The following is a 25,556-nucleotide window of genomic DNA, read 5'->3' as shown; positions in this document are numbered from 1 at the left end:
ACCCCCCTGTCTTTGGGCTGTTCTGCTTCAGTAATTACCATGGTAACAGCAACGTATCATCATCATCACCACTGCTGCTGCTACAACAGGAAACAGTCGTAGAGACAGAGTGTTAATTTAGCCAGTGTGTGTGTGTGTGTGTGTGTGTGTGTGTGTGTGAGTGAGTGTATCAATGTATGGTGATAATTTCTTTTAACACACACACAGAACCTTAGAGGAAAAATCCAACATTCATATATAAAACACATTAACATGTTTTGGTGTCAGATAATTATCACTTTCTTTTAAATTTAGATTTTTAAATTTTTAAAATTAAACAGTCAAAACTTTTAAAATTAAACTTAATTAAAAACAAAAACTGACCCTGAATCTTTCACCACTCAGTTTCTCCTTGTTTTTCCGTTCACTAAAAAAACAAATGTAAATTTTTCCTACTTTGCATTTAATTTTTTTTTTCTTTTTAGTTTTTGCTTCAGTTTCACATTTGAATTTTCTTTTTCATTCTTTTGGAGAATTTTCACATCATTTTGATTTAGTTAGACTTTTTTCTTAGACCTTTACATTTAATCTTACTTTTATAAACTTAACAGTCGTTTCTACAATTTCTGTTTCGTTTGAATTTAGTTTAGTGTCTATTACTTCACATAAATATTTAGTTTATTCTTTATATAATACATTATTTTTATTTATATTTATATTGTTAGAGACCTTTACACGCCTTTACACAAAGAATAATAATTTAAAGAGTAAACATCGAAAACAAATGAACCATGAAGCTGAACAGATGTGTTTGAATCTGAGTGTAAACAAATCTGAAAATAAGAGCAGCAGCAGTAACAGCAGCAGTAACAGCAACAGTAACAGCAGCAGTAACAGCAGCAACAACAGCAGCAGCAACAGCAGCAGCAACAGCAGCAGCAACAACAGCAGCAACAACAGCAGCAGTAACAGCAGCAGCAACAGCAGCAGTAACAGCAGCAACAACAGCAGCAGCAACAGCAGCAGCAACAACAGCAGCAACAACAGCAGCAGTAACAGCAGCAGCAACAACAGCAGCAACAACAGCAGCAGTAACAGCAGCAGTAAAAGCAGCAGTAACAGCAGCAGCAGTAACAGCGGCAGTAACAGCAGCAGCAGTAACAGCCGCAGTAACAGCAGCAGTAACAGCAGTAACAGCAGCAGTAACAGCAGCAACAACAGCAGCAGCAACAGCAGCAGCAGCAACAACAGCAGCAGTAACAGCAGCAGTAACAACAGCAGCAGCAACAGCAGCAGCAACAACAGCAGCAACAACAGCAGCAGTAACAGCAGCAGCAGCAGTAGTAACAGCAGCAGTAACAGCAGCAGCAACAGCAGCAGTAACAGCAGCAGTAAAGTGGAGGAATGTTCATGTTACATCAAAACCACAGCAAACGGCAAACAAAGAGAAGCTGTCTGAGAGTCAGGAGTCTCTGAGGAAGAGGAGGAGGAGGAGAATGGGGAGGAGGTGGGGAGTGGAGAGGAAGAGGAGGAGGAGGAGGAGGAAGGAGGGTTGTGTGTAACAGAGTGTAGATGTGAGAAAGAAAAAAAATAGAGAAAGTCTTTTTTCCCCTTTTCCTCCCTCTCTTCCTCTGTGTGTGTGTGTGTGTGTGTGTGTGTTAGCAGGAGAAGCAGAACAGGGCCAGAGCTTCCCCTGGTGGTCAGTTCCTCAACTGCATTGCATAAGAAACGGTCTCAGCAGTTTTAGACCTTAATAAATTAAACTGATGAACTGAGTGATAAATAACTAATCAATAACTAATCAATAGTTTTCTGTCAGTGTCCTATTGTCAAACAGCAGGAGGAAGAATGTTGATCACTGCTGTGGAACTGACTGATCATCACTGATCATCTGTTATCAATCAATCTGAGGTCAGCTGACCAATCAGGACGTGGTCAGTACAGTTCCATTGGTTTTTGTCATAAGGTTTGTGCTCAAATATGAGAAGCTCTGTGATTGGTCAGAATCATGACACTGGGTCAGGTCGATTAAGACAAAATCAATCGATCACTAATCAATGGATGAATCAGTAACTGAGTGTGTGTGTGTGTGTGTGTGTGTGTGCGTTGTCTTCTCTTTTCACTCTCTGAATAAAATGACATTAAGAGCAGGAGGGTGAGAAAAGCAATCTGTCCTGGTCCTCCCAAGAGGGAGAGGGGGAGAAACAGGGAGAGGGTGAGAGAGCATGAGAGAGGGGGAGAGACAGAGGGAAAGGGTGAGAGAGAGGGGGGTGAAAAGAGGGAAAAATGGGGGAGAGAGATAATAAAAAATGTTTAAAAAAAAGAGGAATAAAAGAAAAAAGTGAAGGACGAGAGGACGGGAGGACGAGAGAGAGACTGAAGACAAAGTGTGGACACTGGACACACACTGAGGTTGAAGGCCGTGGACACAGACAGGTCACATGGACAGTTACATGTGGACAGAACACATGGACCTTGAACCAAACTGTGGACACTGACTAAAGGAAACTGAGTGAGGACAGGCTGACACTGAGGACCAGAGGACACTGAGGACCAGAGGACACTGAGGACCAGAGGACACTGACTATAGACACAGTTCGAGGAAGTGTCCAGATTAAGTACAAAGACTGGGACACTGAAAAGACGTAGACTTATTCTGTCCATTCACTGTGGACAGAATAAGACACGCCTTTAAGAGGACACAGATCCTATGGTGCTGGTTTTGGACATGGTCTCATGGACATACTGTAGATTAGGGACTGACTGAAGACACACCTGTCTGTCTCTGTGTCCCGCTGCAGTAAAAGCTGCTGAACATGTTTTTTCAGAGAAGTGAAGACATCGTCGTCTCCTTTGTTGTCGTCCCGCTGCGTTTTCCTGTTTTTATTTCCTGGAGATCAGATCTTTCTGTTTTTGCTGATTTTCTTTCTCATGAATAAAAAATGTTGAGCTGCAGACGACGTGACGTTTCTCCTGCTCGCAGAAAATCAAAGTAGGACTAAAGTCTGTCCTCTGGGACGTCTCTGTGGTTTCCTCCCTGTACGTCTTCAAGACTGTCATGTCTCAGGTTTGACTCGCTTCTCAGACGCCGGCGGCGCTGCGTGTGAGGTCTGACTACAGGAGCCCGGAGGGTCCATGTCCATGTCCATGTCCATGTCCATGTCCATGTCCATGTCCATGTCTCAGCCTCAGGTGGTGGAGCAGATATTTGTCCAGACCAGGTTCAGATGGAGTCCAGGATCAGTCCAGCTCAGTCTAGAGAGAAAAAGACCAGGAAAAGGAATTTGTGTGTGTGTTATAAGATGGACCCAAAACTGACCTCTGGTCTGACCTCTGACCTCTGATCTACCCCTTCAGCGTGTTATTAATATGATCTTTTCTCTTCTCTTCATTTTCAGCTACTTTAATATTAGCTACTTGTTATTTTAAGTGGTATTATTTTTCTGACTAACATGAACTCAGCGCTGTGCTAACCGTTAGCTGCCCACTGGCTAACTCCTAGCTAACTCCTAGCTAACTCCTAGCTAACTCTTGGCTAACTTTTGTTCATCGTCAGCAGAAACTCAGAGGTCTCAGTTACAGTGAATTCTCTTCATATTCAGAGTTGATATTCTTCATTAAGAACTGTGTCTTTGGTTCCTGTACAAATTAATTCAAGGGTTTTGTTTCGTGCTGTGCACGCACACACACACACACGCACACACACACACACACACACCCACACACACACACACACACAGAGAGAGTGTGTTTTGCTGTGTGAGCACTTTGTTGCTTCATAAATATGATTCGCTGTTTTCTCCTGATTGGCTTTTTTCTGTAGCGGCGACGAGGGAATTATTGATTGATTTACTCACTGCATGAAAATAATTGTACACACACACACACACACACACACACACACACACACACACAGATGTACATTAGCATTTAAAGAGGGAAAGTTTCAACATTTATATAAAACAAACTAATCAATGAACAATTAAAATACAACTGCAGGTCTGCGTGTGTGTGTGTGTGTGTGTGTGTGTGTGTGTGTGTGTGTGTGGGATCTCCACCACCTCCTCACTGATGGTTAGAACTTCTGAACTGACTCTATAAACCCCCTGGCCTACACACAGAACCTCTGTAGAACCTCCTAGAACATCACCACCATCATCTGTCACTGTCACAGGGTCAGGTCATGACCTTTCAGAACCAACCCTTGGAAGTTCTTCCCTTACCCTTGAAATCTCTTCAGTGACCCTCTAGACATTTTCACTGACCTCTAAATAGCCCCCGCCCCAGCCCCTCAGAACCCTCCACCTCCTCCAGGGTTTTTACTGTTACTGACTGTGTGTGATTTAGGGAGAGAAGCTCCAGGTGTTTTAACTTTTCAGCAGATAAAAGTCATGTTGGTTTTTAAATTACAACACCCACTTGCACGCACACACACACACACACACACACACACGTGCACACACACACACCTACTTTCCCTCGCATTTGTCTGAGTGATGAGAAAGTGTCGTCTTAGCAGAAAATGAATGCTCTTTAACACATCTGCTGATTTAAACCTCTCCCTCCTCCATCTCCGTCTCCCCTCTTCCTTCTTCTTCTTTATCTACCTGTCTGTCTCCTCCTTCTCCCCCTCCCTCCCCCCTCCCTCGGTCTTTTATTACTTCCCACTCGACTAAGTCTAACACTCTTCACCTTTGGCGTGTCGTCGGTCGGCCACTGACATTTTGTTAGACGTCGTTAAGGCTGGTGGTGCCATAAAGAACCAGAGGCTGACAAAGACCACCCTGTTACTGTTACTGTTACTGCTCCTGTTACTGCTGCTGTTACTGCTGCTGTTGCTGCTGCTGCTACTGTTACTGCTGCTGCTGTTACTGCTGCTGTTGCTGCTGCTGTTACTGCTGCTGTTACTGCTGTTACTGCTGCTGTTACTGCTGCTGATGTTACTGCTGCTGTTACTGTTACTGTTACTGCTGCTGTTGCTGCTGCTGTTACTGCTGCTGCTGTTACTGTTACTGCTGTTACTGCTGCTGTTACTGCTGCTGCTACTGCTGCTGCTGCTGCTGCTGTTACTGCTGTTACTGCTGTTACTGCTGCTGCTGCTGCTGCTGCTGACCAGGAGTCATAGTTCTTATACATAGTTCTTATTTAAGGTCTGGATTAACCTTCTTTTCTGTACGACTAATCAAGTTTCACGATACGAGCCTCATAAAAACTGTTAGCGTGCGTGTACACGTGCACACACACATGTATGGAAATGTGAGTGCACAGAGCAAAGGTGGAGGAAGAAGAACTCACAGCTTTGACTCTGGTGAGTAAAGTATTATCAGCACAGGAACATAAAAACTTTACGACTTCCATCTAAAAGTCCAGCAGATCCATAAAGCTCAGGTTCTAATGAAGAACAGTGAAGAGTGCAGGAGAGAACTGAGAACAAAGGAACCAGCTCAGAGACAACAAACTCATCAGTGACCCTGGACGTTCCTAACTGACCCCCAGAACCTGCCGGCTGATCCAGTCAACTACCACACTGACCACTGGAGCTGGTACTGGACTCAGGTCCACTTCACTGACCCCCAGAACCTGGAGGTGTTGGGGAGTTCTCTTCTGTTGTCAACATGAACAAACCTGAAACCAACAACTTCAGGCTGAACTCCTGACAGACGTGCTGTGGGCGGGGCTACTGTTCGAGTTCTTTGTTCCTTTTTTTATTTTGGTTCAAAGAAACGCACACACACACACACACACACACACACACGGGTCTACTCGCAGTGTGATAGCATACACACACACTGACAGTTTGACAGGTTGTGTGTGGGAAGTCAACAGAGCAGCAGAGAGAGGTCGGCCTGGGTTAAATTACTTTGTGTGTGTGTGTGTGTGTGTGTGTGCGCGCTAATGCAGAGTTAAAGATTTTTCTTTAAACATGTTGTATGGTCTTGACTCACGGTCACACTGACGCAGTTTCATTAAGTTTATGTCCTTTCAAGTCAGAGATTTAGTCAAAAACATTCTCATCCTCAGAGACAGAGACCCCAGCACAGTAATAACAGGACCATGGACAGAGGGACAACATTACCACAGTAATAACAGGACCATGGACAGAGGGACAGATCTACCACAGTAATAACAGGACCATGGCCAGAGGGACAGGTCTACCACAGTAATAGCAGGACCATGGACAGAGGGACAACATTACCACAGTAATAACAGGACCATGGATAGAGGGACAGGTCTACCACAGTAATAACAGCTCCATGCTCTGAGGAACAGTTCTACCACAGTAATAACAGGACCATGGCCAGAGGGACAGGTCTACCACAGTAATAACAGCTCCATGCTCTGAGGAACAGTTCTACCACAGTAATAACAGGACCATGGATAGAGGGACAGGTCTACCACAGTAATAACAGGACCATGGCCAGAGGGACAGGTCTACCACAGTAATAACAGCTCCATGCTCTGAGGAACAGTTCTACCACAGTAATAACAGGACCATGGATAGAGGGACAGGTCTACCACAGTAATAGCAGGACCATGGACAGAGGGACATCATTCCCACAGTAATAACAGGACCATGGACAGAGGGAAAGGTCTACCACAGTAATAACAGGACCATGGACAGAGGGAAAGGTCTACCACAGTAATAACAGGACCATGGCCAGAGGGACAGGTCTACCACAGTAATAACAGCTCCATGCTCTGAGGAACAGTTCTACCACAGTAATAACAGGACCATGGCCAGAGGGACAGGTCTACCACAGTAATAACAGCTCCATGCTCTGAGGAACAGTTCTACCACAGTAATAACAGGACCATGGACAGAGGGACAGCATTACCACAGTAATAACAGGACCATGGATAGAGGGACAGGTCTACCACAGTAATAACAGGACCATGGACAGAGGGAAAGGTCTACCACAGTAATAACAGGACCATGGCCAGAGGGACAGGTCTACCACAGTAATAACAGGACCATGGACAGAGGGACAACATTACCACAGTAATAACAGGACCATGGATAGAGGGACAGGTCTACCACAGTAATAGCAGGACCATGGACAGAGGGACATCATTACCACAGTAATAACAGGACCATGGCCAGAGGGACAGGTCTACCACAGTAATAACAGGACCATGGACAGAGGGACATCATTCCCACAGTAATAACAGGACCATGGCCAGAGGGACAGGTCTACCACAGTAATAACAGGACCATGGACAGAGGGAAAGGTCTACCACAGTAATAACAGGACCATGGCCAGAGGGACAGGTCTACCACAGTAATAACAGGACCATGGATAGAGGGACAGGTCTACCACAGTAATAACAGGACCATGGACAGAGGGAAAGGTCTACCACAGTAATAACAGGACCATGGCCAGAGGGACAGGTCTACCACAGTAATAACAGGACCATGGACAGAGGGAAAGGTCTACCACAGTAATAACAGGACCATGGATAGAGGGACAGGTCTACCACAGTAATAACAGGACCATGGCCAGAGGGACAGGTCTACCACAGTAATAACAGGACCATGGACAGAGGGACAGGTCTACCAGAGCTCATCCTTCTTGGTTCGGCTCAGTTTCTACCCCTTCAGCAGATGTAAACTCATCTGTTCTGACTGTTTTTGGTTTAACCACATCTGATGTTTGATCTTTACCTGCTCTCCTCATTCTAGCGGGTCAGCGGGTCAGTCTATAGACAGTCCAGAACCTGGGACCGTCCTCAGTGAGGGGCCTACCTTAGCCTCTTAGCCTTTCACCAGAGCCAAACAAACTGTTTCTCTGTTATGCCCTCCTGTCACCAGCCAGACTGGCTGAGCAGGCGGCGGCCGACCTCGACCTTCAGCAGCACCTGGGAGGACAAAGGTGTCACTGGAGACAGACGGAGATGGACGACATCAGAATCCATTCAGAGATGTTAATAAAATCAAAGAGCCTGATATGATCAAGCATGAAGTACATTAGAAAGGTAATGTGACTTTAAAGCTGAGACTTTCATTATGAAAAACAGAAGAGCGAGGGAGAGAGCGTGGAGCGCACGACGCAAATTTATGAGGCCGACTTCCTGAATCTAATAGAAGGAGTCAGGTGTTACTAATGGACGAGAGAGGGAGGTAATAGAGGAGAGAGAAAAGGAGAAGGAGGAGAAGTGGGGAAATGAAGACAGACGAGGAAATGAAAAAGTTAGAAAGTGAGGGAAGTAAAGAAGAGAAAAATGAAAAAAGGAGGAATAATGAGGAGGAGAAGGGAGGAGCAAAAACAATAAAGGTGGAGGAAAAAGAGAACTATGAGAAGGAAACACAGGAGGAGTAGAGGAGAAAATAACAAAGTGGAGATAGAAAGAATAAAACGGTAGAAATGTTTCAAAAAGAGAGAGACAATGAAGTGATGGGGAGGATGAGGAGAAAGAAGGTCGAGGGAACGGTAGACAGATACAGCGAGAGGTGAAAGTTTGGTGGAAAAATGTGAGGAGAAGGTCGTGGGCAGTCGAGGTAGACAGTAAAGAAGAATTAAAAAATAAACAGCACCATGGACAGCAACACTACAGACGTCACTACGTACCAACTGTATGACATTTCACCAAAGACAAGACATGCAGTTTGAGATGATGTCTGAGTGTCTTCAGGACCATGGACAGAGGACATGCCGTTCCTAACATCCTGGATGAAGTTTTGGAAAGATCTCCATCACTGGTCTCCGCTCCCATTTGTGTGTATGTGTGTATGTGTGTGTGTGTGTGTGTGTGTGTGTGTGTGTTTTAATGAGAGTCGATAAAAGCCGCTGCACTCTTTGATGTTGACACTGTTTCAGCACATGAGCAGGAAACGCAATTGATTTAACCTGAGTTAATTTCCCAGTCTTACCACATATGAGTTTGTGTGTGTGTGTGTGTGTGTGTGTGTGTGTTAAATTAAATAAGCTGTTGTGTTTTTTGCAGGGGCCAGCAAACATTGTTAGCTTTACAAGCTGATCAGTCAACTAAAACTATGTCGCTAATTAAAACCTGAGTCTGTGTGTGTGTGTGAGAGAGAGTGTGTGTGTCTGTGTGTGTGTGTGAGAGTGTACCTCCGGCCATTTCATAGGTGTCAATCTGATGTTGAACTCTGGACGATGGAGTAGACGGGTCAACAAACTCACAACTCACACTTTTCTCTTTTTTTCATTTCTCCATTTCTGTTCCTCTTCTGCTGACACTCTGTCTGCCTGTCATCCCTCCCTCTACCTCCCTCTACCTCCCTCTCTCTCTCTCTCTCTCTCTCTCCCTGGGTAGCTGTCATTCACTCAGTTACTCAACCGACACATTACCAGTTTCCGTACACACACAGCCACACACACACTTACACACACACAGCCACACACACTGACCATCATTACCAGGCTGCAGTGAAGCAGAAAAGCTCAGTAATAGCAGGTCACCGCCCTCTGAGTCTGGGTGTGTGTGTGTGTGAGTGAGAGTGTGTGTGTGTGTGTTGACCAGTTGGCAGTCTATTAGTGTGATGTGATGGACTGTGTTTGGCCAGAGTGTGTGTGTGTGTGTGTGTGTTTTCATGTTGCTGCTGAGTTCTGCAGCAAACTTCATCAAACGTCAGCACTCAGTCGTGCCTGTGTTTCTTTTTTCTCCTTTTCTTTTACTTTCCCCAAATCTTGTGTTTTTGGCATCTGTCTGTGTGTGTGTGTGTGTGTTGAGAGTTTGATCTGTTCCGTGTTAAAGCATCAGCACCACGGACAGCGACACCTTATCAACAGAAGTTGTAAAGAATCAAGGACAAAGAGGAAAAAAACCTGACATTTGAACTTTTCTGGTTCTGAACTTCTCACACATCAAATGTTTGATCGTCCAAACACCACTTTACAAACATGACTTTACAAACACCACTTTACAAACACCACTTTACAAACACCACTTTACAAACACCACTTTACAAACACCACTTTACAAACACCACTTTACAAACACCACTTTACAAACACCACTTTACAAACACCAACAAACACCACTTTACAAACACAAACACCACTTTACAAACACCACTTTACAAACACCACTTTACAAACACCACTTTACAAACACCACTTTACAAACACCACTTTACAAACACCACTTTACAAACACCACTTTACAAACACCACTTTACAAACACCACTTTACAAACACCACTTTACAAACACCACTTTACAAACGTCACACATTTGACCATCAAATCCATTTCACATCTGTTCTCCTGCTAAAAGTCCAGAAATGACTTGAAACACAGGAAATTAATTTTTCCCACTGTGTGACAATTCAAAAATTAATTGGATTGGACGTGCAGCGCCGGCCCACAGTTATGCCCCGCCCCCCAGATTAAGGATTGTGTGGTTAAAGGAAGGTGAGGTGAAGAACTGTGAGGAAGACGTTAGTCAGGGATCAGTGTTACACATGTTCAGCTGCTCCAAGTACAGCAGGGTCATGTGTGTAGAACAGGACTAAAAACAAATGTGTGTGTGTGTGTGTGAGAGAGAGAGAGAGAGAGAGACAGAGACTGTTACAGGTCTGATTGTGACTCCTCTGTTCCAGCAGATGAACCAGTGATGCAGATCAGAGCCGATGTCTGCTTTAATATTTTATATCAGGGGCTGGATAATTCAAACACACACACACACACACACACACACACGTACATTGTTGTCTTCCTGCTGCTGAAAGATTCACGTCACATCAAAGATTCACGAGGATTTTACTTCTGTCTTAATGAATCTGAGTCCATTTGTTCACATTTAAATAAGCCACAAGCTGAGTGTGTGAGTTCACGCACACACACACACACACACAGATTTCACAGGGTTAGGGTCAGACAGCTTTCAGCCTGCAGCTAAACAGAGATGAGAGGTTTCCTGTTTCAACTTTGACTGTCATGAATAAACCATCACACACACACACACACACACACACACACACTAACACACACATTTATGTTCATGTGACAGGTTGGAGTGTTTGACAGAAAGAAGACAAATGTCAAACAGGACTTTAAGTCGTCCACTGTCGGTGTGTGTGTGTGTGTGTGTGTGTGTGTGTGTGTGTGTGTCCTGCTAACCTCTTCACAGATCATTTGTCTCATTAGTCCGACTGATCTTCTGTGTGAATGTTCTCACTTAGCTCTGAGAAGCTGCAGATGAATTTTTCAGATGTCTTCAAGTCCTCCCACATTCATCCAATCAGCTGCTCCGCTCCGTCCCAGGGCTGTAACGGGACAAGGAAAAGTTGTTTTGTTTCATTTCTTGAGAAGCAGAACTGGTGATCATCAAATTCAAACTGGTTATTTATTCAACTGTGTTTTATGCGTGCAAGTTACATAACTGACCACAGGAGGCAGCAGAGAGCCAGAGCTCTGAGTCATGTGACTGGTTTTTAGAGCACACATCATTTGGTGAAACCCAGGTCTTCCATTATGAGGTTTTCATTATTGGAGGAAAAACGTTAACGATTCATACAGATAACACAAAATATGCTAATATCGGGCCCATAATATCAGTCGGCCGATACAGGCCGATATAGTGGTGTTCAAAACACACACACACACACACACAAACTGATGATGAAGTCATTAGTAATAAACTCTGATGATTTTATTAATTTGTCCTTAAACACTTTTTATCTTCACTAGTTTCATTGTTTCCTCAGGAACATCATTAAGCTTAATTAGTGTGTGTGTGTGTGTGTGTGTGTGTGTGTGTGTGCAATGCCTTGCTCCAGGGCTTGGCAGCTGTTTCCGGTTAAACCTTCGACCTTGAGTCGACTCTTTCAAACTGGAGTAACTCTCTGTCACATGGTCTTGGAGGTTATGATGTCACTGTCCTGGCAGTGATGTCATCAGAGCAGGTGATAAATACTCAATACTACAAATACTAGTAATAGTGGCCATTAGGGGGCGCATGTTCCCTTATTTTAGAACCAGTTTTAGTTAATGGTTAGACCTCAGAGCTTTGAGCTCCAGATCAGAGGACACAGTAGAACACACTGAGGATGACTGACAGCTAATTAACTTCAGTGTGTGTGTAGATCAGACCTTGAGTGACGAGCCGCGGACGCTAGTGCGCTGTCCAGAGTGCTGAAGTCGCAGTCTTTAAACAGTAATTTAAATTTAAACTCAGATTTAGTCAGTGAGCTGAAATCACTCTGATGATGTCATCCCTGCAGGTCACATGACTCTTCTCTTTTCCCCTCATGAATCCAGATTTGTGTGTTAGCGTAGCTGCATTAGCTCGTTAGCCTCTCATTTGCATCCTTGAACTCTGACCTCCCTGGTCTCGTCAGTAAATGTTTGTTTGTGGATGCTGAGTCAAAGTAAATCCAGATGAAATAGGTCGGGAAAAAAGTAAAAATATAAAAAGTAAATCCAGATGAAATAGGTCGGGTCAAAGGTCAAGTTCCAACTGAAGTTGACAGACAACAGGTGGTGAGAAGCACGTGACGTTTGGTCACATGATGTGGAGGACGTTTGGTCACATGATGTGGAGGACGTTTGGTCACATGACTCCTGCCTCCATACTTTCAAAGGTTAATTAGACTTGAATGAAACTGTGATCAGAGGATTTTCACCTCTGTGTCCGTCAGTCTGTCTCTTCATCTCTGGTACTGACTCCTTCTTCTCCTCCTCCTCCTCCTCCTCTTCATCTAACTCTCTGTCTGTTGTAGCTGCAGGGCTCGCTGCAGCTGATTGGCTCCTGAATCACATAGGGACTGGCTGTGATTGGCAGCTGAGAGGCCACAGGAACAGGAACACAGGACTGCTAATTACTGACGAGAATGTGTGTGTGTGTGTAAGAGTGTGTGTGTGTGAGTGTGTGTGTCACCAGAGAAGATTAGCTGTCGTCCTCCGGGACACACACACTCGTCAGGTTTCTGTGTTCCACTGTTTTTGACACATTATAATTTTCTTGGTCGTCCTCAGGGTTGGACGCAACAACAGAGACGCTGTTTCTCTCTCACACACACACGCACACACACACGCAGACACACTGACATCTCAGTCAGGAAACAGAATCTCTGTCATATTTTATTTATTCAGACTGAACCTAAAAGAATCTTTTGCGTCTGTGTTTTTCTGGAGGCTTTGGTTTAGTCTCACCTGTGGTTAACCATCAGGATAACTAACATAAACCTGACCACAGAGTTAACCTGGAAACAGGAAATGATTTTAAAGTCTTTACCGTCAGTGAGAGACAGTGAAGGAGACAGAGTGCCCAGTGCACCATGGGAGTCCAGCAGCAGTCCAGGCCTACAGCCACCAACAGAACTCTGACTTCACCTCGTCACTGTGTCGGCCTTCACCTCCACCACGTCTGGGTTTTCAGAGTAAAGTGATCGGTTTGGTTCAAAACGTATATTCTCCTGTCCTCCTGTCCTCCTGTCCTCCTGTCCTCCTGTCTTCACATTCTTCTGTCCTGTTCTCATGATTTTACCTTCTCATATCCGTACAGTTTGTCCTGTACTGATGCGGTCCTCCTCCTTCTGCTGAAGGACTCGTGTGTTTTCATCCTCACTTCCTGTTCTCCCCATGTTCTCCTGACGTCCACGACATCGTCCATGACATCGTCCATGACATCATCCATGACATCATCCACGACATCGTCCATGACATCATCCATGACATCGTCCACGACATCATCCATGACATCGTCATGTGCGGTCCTGTCTGTCACTTCAGATCTGTCCTAAAGGTCGACGGCAGCCACTGAGTAAAAGCTAACGATGGAACGGAGCACATTACACCTGTGTGTGTGTGTGTGTGTGTGTGTGTGTGTGACAGGTCATTAACGATGTCCTAACGACAATCATAAAATGGAAAAATAAAACTTTTAATGTGAGCTGGTCATCACACATCTGCTGCGTGTGAGGGAGTGTGTACGTGTGTGTGTGAATGTGCACGTTGTCGTGCACAGGGGCGTGTCCGGAGGCTGGTCAGTTTGTCTCGTTAATGACCCCTCCCACCTTAACGAGGTAATGAGCTAATAATGAGAGCTCGTTAAAAGAGACAGACGGAGCTGAAGCCAATAAAACAACTGTGTGTGTGTGTGTGTGTGTGTGTGTGTGCAGACAGCTGTCAATCATATTTCATGTTAAATCTGCTGTAAATTTAAATCCATGTCTTCACCTCAAAAGCTGCTCTGGGTCCTTAAAGAACCTTCCAGGGATCCTTGAGAGTGTCCCGGGTTTTGAGGAGACCCCTGAGACCAGTCCTGAGTCCTGGACATTTCCTGGGGCGTCGTAACTTCTCAAAGGTTAAAAACATCAGGGCCGTGGACCTGAACAGAGGAAAGTCAAATTTTTAAAGTCCTTAATGAAGAAAAAAGATAAAACAGAGCAGTGAAGGTAACGTGACATCATCACTGCTGACCAGGTCACCATGGAAACCACAGACAAGGCAACCAATCAGGAGACAGGTAGATACTGCAAACTCAGAGTACTCTGGTGACAAGAACCTTCAACTTCTGATTGGTCACTCAGACCTTGGTCAACGACCACAACAGGAAGAGATTTAAAAAGAAAAAGGTCAGAACAGTGTTCCACCTTTCTGTTCATGTGGGAGCTGCAGCAGTCTTAGCCCCGCCCCCAAGTCACCTCATTTGTTAAGCTGTGTGATGACCCGGGTTCTAAAGCTGATCAACAATCTGGACTTGGTTCTCTGGTCCAAGTCTAGGTCAGGTTCCACCACAGTTTCAGCCTTCTCTCCAGTCACAAATGGACTTGGTGTTGGATTCTGGTCCTGTTCTGTGATTGGTCGGAGGTTGATGTGGGAGGAGGTGGGCAGACACCTTCCCTCAGCCTCCTGAGAATCTCTGACTCACTCAGAGAAACACTTCACACTTGTTAGCATTAGCGTTAGCTCTAATGGACTTTCCATGTTTCAGTTCTGTGATGGCGTTTTGTCAAAACGTCGATTTTACTCAGACTGAAAACGACAGAATCCTGAGAGATTCAAGGAAACATCTACAACACCTCCTCTGGGAGGAGGCTGAGGAGGTGTGTGTGTGTGTGTGTGTGTGTGTGTGCCATGTAACATGTGCACCTAACATCCAGCAGCCTTGACAGAACTATTGGGGCCTTCTATAATGGCTCCATAGGTCAAAGGTTATGACCTTGGAGGCTCAGGTGGTGACCTCAGTGGGTCATGTGTGTTGAGAACACCAATCATTAGGTGGTGGGCTGCGGTGGTAACCCAGAGTAGGTCACATGTTCCCCCCATTTTTTTGGTCACTACGACGACCTCTGTATCCAATCTGGGGTCCATGGCAGCTCAGAGGGTCTGACCTCAGGGGTCACATGATCAGTTTCTTCTTCTCTCCTTCGACATCAGCGCCTCCTTCTACTGTGACTCTTCAGTTTATTCCTCTCTTCTTCATTTCCCTCTTCTTCTCCTCTCATTTAATTGCAGCTGTTTGACCTCACGGAGAGTTAGTGTGACCTCAACGCTGAAGACACACACACACAGACACAGTCTCCTGATTGGATCGATCAGTGAGTAGGCGACTGCGCTCTGATTCATACAGTGTGAATTAATGACAAACATCAGAGTTCAGACGTGTCAGACACACACACACATTCATAAGCATGAAGTTGTTTATCATCATTTGAACTTTGACCTCACAGAGTAACCGTGTTTTCCTGATGCAGATTTTGCTCTCAGCTCCTCATTAACACTGACCTTTGACCTGCAGCCCAACCTAAACATCACAGACTGTTAATTAAATTAAATCACTTTCATTTGTTGAGAGTAATTCCTACACAAACTCAGCCCAGTGCACCATGGGAGTTCTCACAGCGGTCCAGGCCTACGGCAGCAGACCTCAGGCATTTCTCTGAGCCAGGTCTGAAATATGTGGCTCTACATTAGGAACATAAACTGATCCTAGTCAGTTCAAAACCAGAGCGGCTGGAACCGGATCTGGAGCTGGATTTGGAAATGGAGTCTACGCCATTCAATTAGAACAGCTTCTAGAACCTGAGCTACAGCTGGGCCAGAACTAAATCTGGTCTATGGTGGAGGTTGGACCGAGCCGCAGAGGAGGAGGAGGAGGAGGAGGAAAACAGAGAAATGCACTGAAACTCTGAGGAAAACAAACTCTCATCATCGTCTGTTTTTCATTTGTCATAAATTATTGGAAGTCGAGTTTAATTAGGTCCACGTTCCCCTGGAGACACACACACACACACACACACACACACACGGTTGTTTAATTGCTTCTGTGTAAAATTCGTTTTTAACAAACTGCCGATTCGACACATTTCATAACAAACACACTCCAGTTGGCTGTAGTTTGTGAACCTCTTCCACTGAAGTCAGTCCACAGAGAAAAGCAGCCATTTAAGAGCACAGGGACACGGCAGCTGCCGGTCCACCGCTGAGTCTTGTTGGCAGTTTGTGTAACTGAGGTAAACATAAATGAAGGGTTGAAAAAAAAAATGAAATCACCAAATAATATTTTTAATTACTAATGGAGGCAGCAGAGGCCCAGCAGCTGCTGAGGCCCTAAATCCTTGGTTTTCTCTATGGACTTTGGTGTGAGAGACTGAGTGGTTTACAAACTTCAGCTTTGAACTGATAAAGCTTTTTATAAATGTTGGAGCTAACACAGAGGGACAGAAACTCTAATCTGTACTCCTCCTCCTCCTCCTCCTTCTCCTGTTGAAGATCACCACACAGCAGAATTCCCTCAGAGCATTTTAATCTGAGGTTTTGGCTCCATCATCAGAAGTCCTCAGCCTCAGTATCCAACATGGGTGGGTTATATTTGGGACACACACACACGCGCGCACACACACTTATTCTGTTGCCTTTCTCTGATAAACTGACTCTGGATCAGTTCCAGTTCCTCTGTTCTTTGTACTGTGTCTCTGGTTCTGGACCTGGACCTGGACCTGGACCTGGTGAGTGTGTGTCTTCCCAATCCCTGAGCTCCAAGCTCTTCCAGGACCTGGAAATATTTCAAAACCTCTCTGAAGTGTGTTCAATGTGAGGAGCCACAAATATGGAGACCACAACCCAGATCCAGACCAGAACCAGAATCAGTCTAGATCCAGACCAGAACCAGAATCAGTCTAGATCCAGACCAGAACCAGAATCAGTCTAGATCCAGACCAGAACCAGAATCAGTCTAGATCCAGACCAGAACCAGAATCAGTCCAGATCCAGACCAGAACCAGAATCAGTCCAGATCCAGACCAGAACCTAGAACAGACTTAAAAAACTCAAATGTTTCTTCTTCTCTTGTTTTAACTTGAGATTTTTGGTCTGTGTGTGTGTGTGTGAGAGAGAGTGTGTGTGTGTGACAAATATAAAGAAATAAACTCGTCTCAGGTTAGGTTCTCTGTGTGGAACCATGGCGCTACCTGCAGGACGACATCGGTACTACAACACCGTTCACTCGCTCTCTTCTTTCCTTATTCTTTTCAAAACTTCCGCAGTTCTCCTGTCGTGACCTTTTACATGACCTTTGACCTCAGGTGTATGACTGAGGTAAAGAGCTGAGGTCACACAGGACACACTGGAGGATATTTATTTTAGTTTCGATTTGAATTAAATGAATTTAAATCAGTTCTTTACATGTTAGCGAGTATAAAAGTGGGCGGAGCTTCAGAGCTGCTCCCTGGAGGAGCTCATCAAGCCAATCAGTTCACTTCAATTAGCTTTAATTAACTCCACTTAGTGTCGACTGACTCCATTTAACTTCAGTTGATTCATTTAAAGTCATTTCACTTCAATGAGACTTGAGTTCAGTGCTGTTTCACATGTACTTCACACACACACACACACACACTCTCTCTCCTCAGGGAGGTTATTTGTACAACAGTTTTTCCCTTTTTTCTCTGCTGCAAACTGACAGAAAATCAATCACGGTCTTCATCACTTCTCCTCCTCCTCTCCCTCCTACAGATCTGTTCTCCTCCTCCTCCTCCTCCTGCTATAGTTCTATCTTTGATCTCTGGTACTGGTTTTTATGATCCATTTCAGAACCAATGGAACAGTTTCTGATCCTTAGAGACAAAGATTTTACGCTTTGATTCTTTAACATGGGACAAAATTAAACCTGTGTGTGTGTGTGTGTGTGTGTGTGTGTGAGAGAGAGAGTACATACAGCAGCACTGGGACCAGGACTTCATCTGAACCGTCATGTCCTCCTTCTCCGTCTTCCTTCCCTCTTGTTTTCTTCGCTTCATTTGCTTAAAAACAGTTTCCACTCTTTTAGACAGACGCTCCTGGGACACGACACTTAAGCCCCGCCCCCTTGTCTTCGTCTGACCTCCAAACATTTTAAGATCATCTGAAAAACAGTTCATTTTCATTTATTTTTTTATTTTTCCTTTTACATCAGTGGAATTTTGGATGAACTTCCTGTTTAAATGAGATTTTATGCTGTTTATCTTGAATCATCTTTATTTTACCGTGTGAAAATAAATACTGTTTAATTCGGTGTAATATGACGTTATGTTAATTGTTTTTATTTGTTTTTAACACATTTTTCACATAACGAACGTTAATAGTTGTTAAATCGTAAAATGGTATTATGTTGACACCTGTGAACGTTAATAGTTCGTAAAATGGTATTATGTTGACACCTGGTGTTCATTTGCATACACTGCATACACAACAAATCTCATCTTTACCTCTCAATTTCTCCCCTTTCCTTCGTCCTCCTCCTCCTTCCCCTTATTGCCACACTTCAACCACTCCTTCATTTCTTCTCCATTTTTATTATTAAATCTCCTGCTCTTTGTTTCTCCTTCTCGGTCTAAGCACGTTTTTCCTTCTTAATTATTCCGGTCCTACTTCCACTTCCTTTTTTTCTCTCGGTCCCCACGAGTGCACAGTCTCGCGATACCTTCCATGTCTTTGATTGGTCCGCTGCTACCCAGGGTCACACCATTTGAAATGGAAACAAGCCCAACTAAAAGAAACAACGTGACGCGTCAAACGGATTAAAGTTCCAAATCCGGTAATGCGCGTGGACCTTCAAATTAAAATCTTAAAGGAAGTTGAATAAAGACGGCGTAAGACACATCTGCTCAGGAACATGTCTACGAAAAAAACACAGCCCACAGCCCAAAACCTTGTGGGAAAATTGCGAATAGCAATATAAGATAAACAAATAAGAACTTACAATTTTGATGCTTTTATTGTGAAGAACAACAAAGACCGGTATCCGAAAGTGCATCGATTGTCGACATAAACTTGACGTTGTTGGTCAACAAAAGGTCTTTCCACCGTGATGTCAGTAATTCTTCGTGTTGTTCCAGTAACTCGGTGAAAGCACTCATTCATTAGCCTCTGTGAGTTCACAGGCTAACGGGCTCTTAGCTCCACAGCTACAGTAACTCCGAGGTCCGACGGTAGCTGTTAGCATGCAGTGCACTAACCTGCTGAGAAAGAGGAGTCTGGGGGAAGAAACGTGGAGCTGCACATCTGTGAGTGAACACACGGAGGATGCAAACAGTTCTAGTATACTTATTTAGTTTATATTTATATTATTTAAAGCACCGTTGTTGTTATTATTATTCTAACTAGATTCGTCTGTGATTCATTAAGCGCGGGTCAAATGACTTTACACGGCGCTTAAATGTAACAAAAGCTTAAATAATGGAATAGTTTTATTTGTAGTTTAGGTCAGGAAACACAGAACTGTTCTAGAGTAAAATAAAATGTTAGCACAGTAATGGGACAGAGTTAAAAAATACTCTTTAGTAGAAGACATGGAAACAGAGAAATAACAAGTCAATGGGATCATCGTTTTAGTAGACAAGGCAGGTGTAAATGCACCGTGGTCTATTTTTAAAGTTGTGTCTGACCAACACCTCATTGACTGGAGGTCATGGACTGTAGAGGACAGTGAAAGGCCATGAAAGCAAAAAAAACAAAAAAGATTAGTAAATTAAATAAATAAAAGTTGACATTTACAGAAAACAGAGTATTTGCATTGAAACACAATGTACATTTTAAACTAAACTAAGAATATTCTAATTTACACAAATTGACAAAAGTTATAAAAGACATGGTTTAAAAAATAATTAATAGCTTAATTTTAGTTGAAATGGCAACAGTCAGTCTGAAAATACAGCTGTGAATATACATTATGTTATGCTGTGGGTTCAGTGATGATGATGATGATGATGATGATGCTTATCTGGTGTTTTCAGAAACGCATGTGTTTGGAGGCGGCGCTGCAGTCACTTGAATGTCCAATGGACACCAGCCACAGTTTCCTTTTAACCAATCAGCATGAAGAACAGCAGGTCAGTAGATGTTGACGTGATGACCTCACAGGTCGGGTGCTGTTTATCACCTTATGACACATTTGACATTTTTTAATGCCTGTGTGCACGTTAATACAGATCGGCTTTGTCCGACCCAGACCTGCTGCTCCATCTCTGTGCTGCCCCCGGTGTCTCGGAGGAGAACCGGTAAGCTCTTTAAGTGTGTTTAGAAGGGTTCTTTACCCCTGATAAGAACGGTTCAACTGTAGGTGAAGGAGAAGCTGCTGGTCACATGATGACTTTATGATTGTTTATCATGTGACCTATGACCTCTGTAGGAACACAGCAGGTGTGAACTGGGTGTGTTTGATTCATGGCCTCTCAGGTCTAATAAAATGAGACTTTTGTTTGTTCACCTTTATGGTCATGTGACTTTTGTTAGTGAGTTTTTTAATATTTATTTCAGGGTCACATCAACCACATCATGGGACTTTGAGCGGATTAATGATCCAACATGAAGAGGCGTGGCCCCCTAAGCCCCCCCCCACCCTGTCTTCATCTGAATTGTCCCATTAGCTCCAACCCTCAGACGTACACTCCCTTCCTGGGATGGTGTTATGACCACGTCCACGGCCAAGGACCAATCTGGTGTTTTTTGTTTGTACTCGTCTCCATTGATGCGTTTGAAGTCACCTCTACACTCCTTAACATCTGCCGTCCATGAATGCACCATCAGACATACGATCTGCTGGTTGAACAGCTCTGCCCCCTGGTGAGCGAACCTTTCAACCTGTTCTAAGCTAACTTCTGAATGGTTCAGACATTGGTTCTGATCCAAAGATCAGCGCTGATTTGAAGGGATGTTTCCTTACAAACCATTGTTAATGTTTTAGTGGGTTATCACTAATTAATAATGATAATGTTCTACTGTGTGGACAGTAAAGGGCTACTGCACTGTTTTTGACCTGACTGAAGTTGATGTTAAACATGTCACCATGTTGTTGTTTTTATAATGTAGTGTTTATGTCAGGCGTTTACTGACAGCCGACCCGATTATTTTTTCTACAAAACAGATTTATTTTTTGATTCACTTTTGTGATTTGACTGAATAAAAAAAAAAAACTCCTGTATTTTGATGACTTCATCACATTCTCTGACTGCATCCACTAATGTGGCAGCTCTTGCACATTGGACTGATTTCAAAATAAAAGTTTTTGACTGAAACGTTTGTTTTGTTTGAAACTTAATTTTTATTACAAAAAATGTTTTTTAATTATCTACAAACTGATTTTTTATTTACCTCCTAATTGGGGATAATATCAAAACAGAACCATTAACTTTTAGCTCTTAACTGAAAAATGGCCATCAACCACCAATCATAGTGCAGAGGTCGCCTTAGCCCCGCCCTCCTCAGCTGTCACTCCCTCAGACGCAGCAGTTTTGTGTTTCTTGGCAGCAGGAGCTTCACCTGTTCAAACAGAGAACCATTAGAGACCAACCTTCTTCTGGTCGACAGAGCTTTTGGTGCCTGATGTGAGGAACCTACAGGTGTCGGCATCAACTGGAGCCCCCTGCTGGTCACTAGTCTCGGTGCAGACCTTCGTGGTGCAAACGATGCCGCTGCCTGTTCGTCTGGTTTCTGAGCACAAACAGACCAACGTTATCACAGCAGTAAAAAACAAAAACAAACCCTGATAACAAGAGGGTTTGACTTCATGGTAAATCAGATCTACAGACCGTGGACCTGAGGACCAGGGTCAACACACGTTTGACTCACCTGCGTGTCGAACCACAGAGTGACAGGTGGAGGACACGGCTTCTTTAGCAGTTTGGTCTGTGAGACCGAACAACAGAGCTCTGAGGGAGTGATCAAGGAGGGAATACACACGCACACAAACACACACATAGTAACAACAACAACAGGATACAGGTTGGTGATGTCATAGGGACCTCTGAGCTCCAGAGCCTGGAAAACACACATTTATATACAGAGGTCAATGTCGCTAATCAATAAAATAATAATAATGGTCAATACTGACAGAGTTAGTCAATACTGATTAACAGATGGTTCTAATCCTACAGTAAACACTGAGGTATTGATTACTGACGACTCACCCTCTCTGCTGCACTGGAGATGATCATGCCCTACAATAAAAAACACAACTTAAAAAAACAAAAAAACGACTGATGACATCACTGTGATGTCATCAACCACAGTGATAGTTTTCAGTGCACTGAAGGACCTGACATGAGACTTTAAAAATGTTACGTCATCAAAGTGATGTCAAGAGAATGATGATGTCAGAATGACATCATCAGGATGTACCTTCCCCTTGCTGCGCTCAACCAGATTGACAGCGTTAGCGATGGTGTAGCGCCTCATGGTGGAGTCCCTGATGGCAGCGGCGTACGAGATCTCAAACATCACGCCTCGGTCGATGGCCTGGACACACACACACACACACACACAGACACGTGTTGTAGATGCAATGATGGTTAATCTGAAGATGATGTCAGCGATGACCTCACTCCGTTGACTGAGCCTCTTTTAAAGTGGAAGGGCAGCTTCTCTGTGACGATGACGCAGATGATGTCAACATCGTAGGTCATACACGCCGCCTGTGAAGGCATCGTTTAACATCACGGTGTGTTCATGTGACACAGGGACAAAAGTGACAATTAAAAAAATGAAGAAGAGTCTGTGAAGCTCACGTGGAACAACTTCTCTGATGTCGGCTGCAACGCCAAAATGTCAAAGTGTCGATACTCGGGGGCCGTTGATCTCTGAACACACACACACACCAATGATGGTTTATGTCCAATAATCTGATTGATTAGTCAACTCAAAGATCCTTTTTCAAACGTACAAAGTGACTGGACTCTGACATCACCACCGTCAGCCTGTTCAGCACTCTGATTGGGCGAGAGCGACCCTGGAAACAAACACACACACTTGAGGGAACGCTAGAAAACCACGTGAGTCTTCCTCAGCATCTTCATCATCTTCACAGTACCTGAACGATGGGCAGCTGCTCAAACAGCTCTTTGATTTGTGCGGGTTTGGGCACTTCCTGGAAAACAGGAATTGAACAAAGAACTCAAAACATACATCAAATAAAGACAAGAGAATATCTATGTTGTCTTTACACAAGGATAATAATCAGTAGAAATAAAAACGTTTTTTTAAATGAGTCATTTGGAATCATTTGTATAGGATATTTTATGGTTATTAAGATTAATGTTAATGGTGTCAGTTCATAATAGTTGACTTTAAAGTCACCTTTTTCTTTGACTTTTTGATTTCTAAAAATAAACCATATCTTGTATCCTATAATTTGGAATTAAAATCTAACCTTTTAGTTTTACAAGCGTTAACAGCTTTCTGATCCTGAATTTTTCAGGAGAAACGTCAGAAATCTCAAAGAAAAAACTTCTGACGTCAACCGTAACATGACGATCTCATTTGTCTCCAACCTTTTTTTTTTTTTTTTTTACCGTTTTGACCGTGAAGGCACCACAGTAGTAAAGACTCACCTTTTTCTTTTTGGTCAGTTCAAATGTGTAGTTGATGGCCACTGTGGAATAACCGACTAAAGGAAAGGAGCAGAAAAACTCATTGACCTATAGCCGAAACCAATAGCCGATCAATTAACAATCAAGGAGTTAGCATCTTTATCATGTCAAATTAAATCACAACCACGGCAATGCACACAACTTAGGTTAAAGCAAATGTGTTCCATTAGCCCTGAAGCTAACGCTGTTAGCTTCCACTCCGCTGTGACAGATGGACAGCGGAGGTTTAAAGACCGGATCTGTAACAGTGACACGGCCGCAGACTCACGCTGAGCCGCGGTCTCTATCAGTCTCTGGAGGCTGCTCTTGTCCTCTGTATAACTCAAATTTAAATCCATGAACACAGACATCTTTGCTGCAATTCTTCCACAACAGTACAAGAACACGCGTGGAGCCGCATTGCCTGCTGGGAAATGTAGTTCTTTTTTCTTAAAGAAAACTCTCCCTCTCTGGCGTTTAAATGAGCCGGGAAACCATTACAATCTCAGGTTTAACGTTAAATTAAGGTAAATAACTAATTTTTTTTACATTATTACATAAACCGCTGGTGAAATTCTAATGATTTATCAGTTAATAAGAAGAGACGGGAAATTAGCCTAGCTGTTGTCCTAAATGTTACTGAAACATAAAGGAGATAATCTGTTCAGATGAAACTTTGCCCTAAAATGCGCGTGGCTGTGGCAACATGGAGTAGAACGTTTTTCAAAAGTGTAGAAAACATGAAGGGTTGATCAAAACAGCTGAATGTTGGCCAAGATAGATGAACAGTAAACAGAGAGGCAGATGTTAGAAAATCTGAAGGTTCTATTAAAGTGAGTTTGTACAAAGGTTCAGGAATTATAAATGAAAAAGTCCTTTAAAAATGACTACTAGTCCCAAGATGCTTAGTGATTTACATGACATGACATTACAGCACCAATCAGTATTTAGCTACTCTGTAATCAGATGGTTTCACATGGAAGGTTCCCGATGCCTGGCTCAGAGGTCAGAGTTCAGTCTCAGCCTCTGGCCTGTCGCTGTCTCTCTGCCCACTCTGTGATCAGACGGTTGCCAATGGCGTGCCTCGGTGGCAGCCAGTCCGCAGGTGGGTCCCCTCGTCTGGGTGGAGTCTTGACCTGAAGAGCCCTTTCCACTTCCTCCAGACTGAACCAGCGAGCGTCCTCCAGCTCCGTGTGGTCTACATCCAACTAGACAGTAAACAGCACAGGTAATCCTGCTGGGTTCCTCTAGGCTCAGGTCAGGGATCAGGACTGTGTGCTCACCTGGGTGTGGGCGGGGCTAACAGAGGCATGAAGGCCCAACATGAAGGAGCTGTGAGGGAAGGGCCAGTGCTGAGAGGAGCTGTAGCAGATGTTACTGACCTCCAGACCAACCTCCTCGGCCACCTCTCTGTGCAGGGCCTCCTCCACTGACTCACCTAGAGTGATCAGAGACAAACGGTGAAACCAGGACAGAACCAGGACACAGGGAACCAAAAAAAAAAGAACCACCAACATTAGACTGACCCATGTCACAGAAACCTGCCAGAGCACTGTACAGCCCTCGAGGGAAAGATGGCTGTCGAGCCAAGAGGCACCGTTTCCCATCAGACACCAGGACAATGATCACTGGAGACATCTGCAGTAGAGACCAGGTCAGGTCAGACCAGAGGAGACCAGAAGAACTTAGACTAGGATCTGCTCTACCTTAGGGTAGTAGATGATCCCACTGCTGCTGCAGACTCTCTGACTCCCTGACTGGTTCCTGTGGGTGGGTCCACCTGTGGC

The 25,556-nt window shown here is 44.0% G+C and overlaps 2 protein-coding genes and 1 long non-coding RNA gene across 4 annotated transcripts in view; all 3 read right to left on the bottom strand.

The window, feature by feature from the left end:
• Window positions 1-5: 5 nt before the first annotated feature.
• LOC112487276 (uncharacterized) lies at window positions 6-19,056 on the bottom strand. 2 transcript variants are annotated; one of them, XR_003050207.1, is made up of 6 exons: window positions 18,634-19,056; window positions 18,105-18,290; window positions 14,123-14,273; window positions 11,063-11,208; window positions 2,755-3,234; window positions 6-80 (listed from the first exon to the last, which is right to left on the bottom strand). It is a non-coding gene; the product is annotated as an uncharacterized LOC112487276 (long non-coding RNA). The 2 variants fall into 2 exon arrangements; XR_003050206.1 differs by lacking the exon at window positions 6-80 and having other exon boundaries at window positions 1,594-3,234.
• A 2,232-nt stretch (window positions 19,057-21,288) lies between these two features.
• On the bottom strand, window positions 21,289-24,219 carry rpp30 (ribonuclease P/MRP 30 subunit). Its single transcript, XM_008314992.3, has 12 exons — window positions 24,059-24,219; window positions 23,752-23,807; window positions 23,232-23,288; window positions 23,085-23,150; window positions 22,930-23,001; window positions 22,747-22,836; window positions 22,544-22,660; window positions 22,333-22,362; window positions 22,146-22,183; window positions 21,995-22,074; window positions 21,764-21,856; window positions 21,289-21,685 (listed from the first exon to the last, which is right to left on the bottom strand). Exons 1-12 carry the CDS (start codon window positions 24,138-24,140, stop codon window positions 21,594-21,596), a joined length of 873 nt encoding a protein of 290 aa, XP_008313214.1. The 5' UTR covers window positions 24,141-24,219; the 3' UTR covers window positions 21,289-21,593.
• A 357-nt stretch (window positions 24,220-24,576) lies between these two features.
• nudt13 (nudix (nucleoside diphosphate linked moiety X)-type motif 13) overlaps window positions 24,577-25,556 on the bottom strand; it is a 2,397-nt gene continuing 1,417 nt past the window's right edge. The window contains exons 6-9 of the mRNA XM_025057227.1: window positions 25,476-25,556; window positions 25,296-25,407; window positions 25,053-25,207; window positions 24,577-24,977 (exon numbers count right to left, since the gene is read on the bottom strand). The exon at window positions 25,476-25,556 is cut by the window's right edge and continues 36 nt beyond it. Coding sequence (XP_024912995.1) covers window positions 24,789-24,977; window positions 25,053-25,207; window positions 25,296-25,407; window positions 25,476-25,556 — 537 coding nt within the window. The 3' untranslated portion in view covers window positions 24,577-24,788. The remainder of the gene's footprint in view (window positions 24,978-25,052; window positions 25,208-25,295; window positions 25,408-25,475) is intronic.

This window comes from Cynoglossus semilaevis, chromosome 8 (assembly GCF_000523025.1).
Source record: "Cynoglossus semilaevis isolate Cse_v1.0 chromosome 8, Cse_v1.0, whole genome shotgun sequence".
Classification (NCBI taxonomy): Eukaryota; Metazoa; Chordata; class Actinopteri; order Pleuronectiformes; family Cynoglossidae; genus Cynoglossus; species Cynoglossus semilaevis.
Note: the sequence above shows the minus strand (reverse complement) of the source record. Positions and strands in the feature narration are given on the sequence as shown.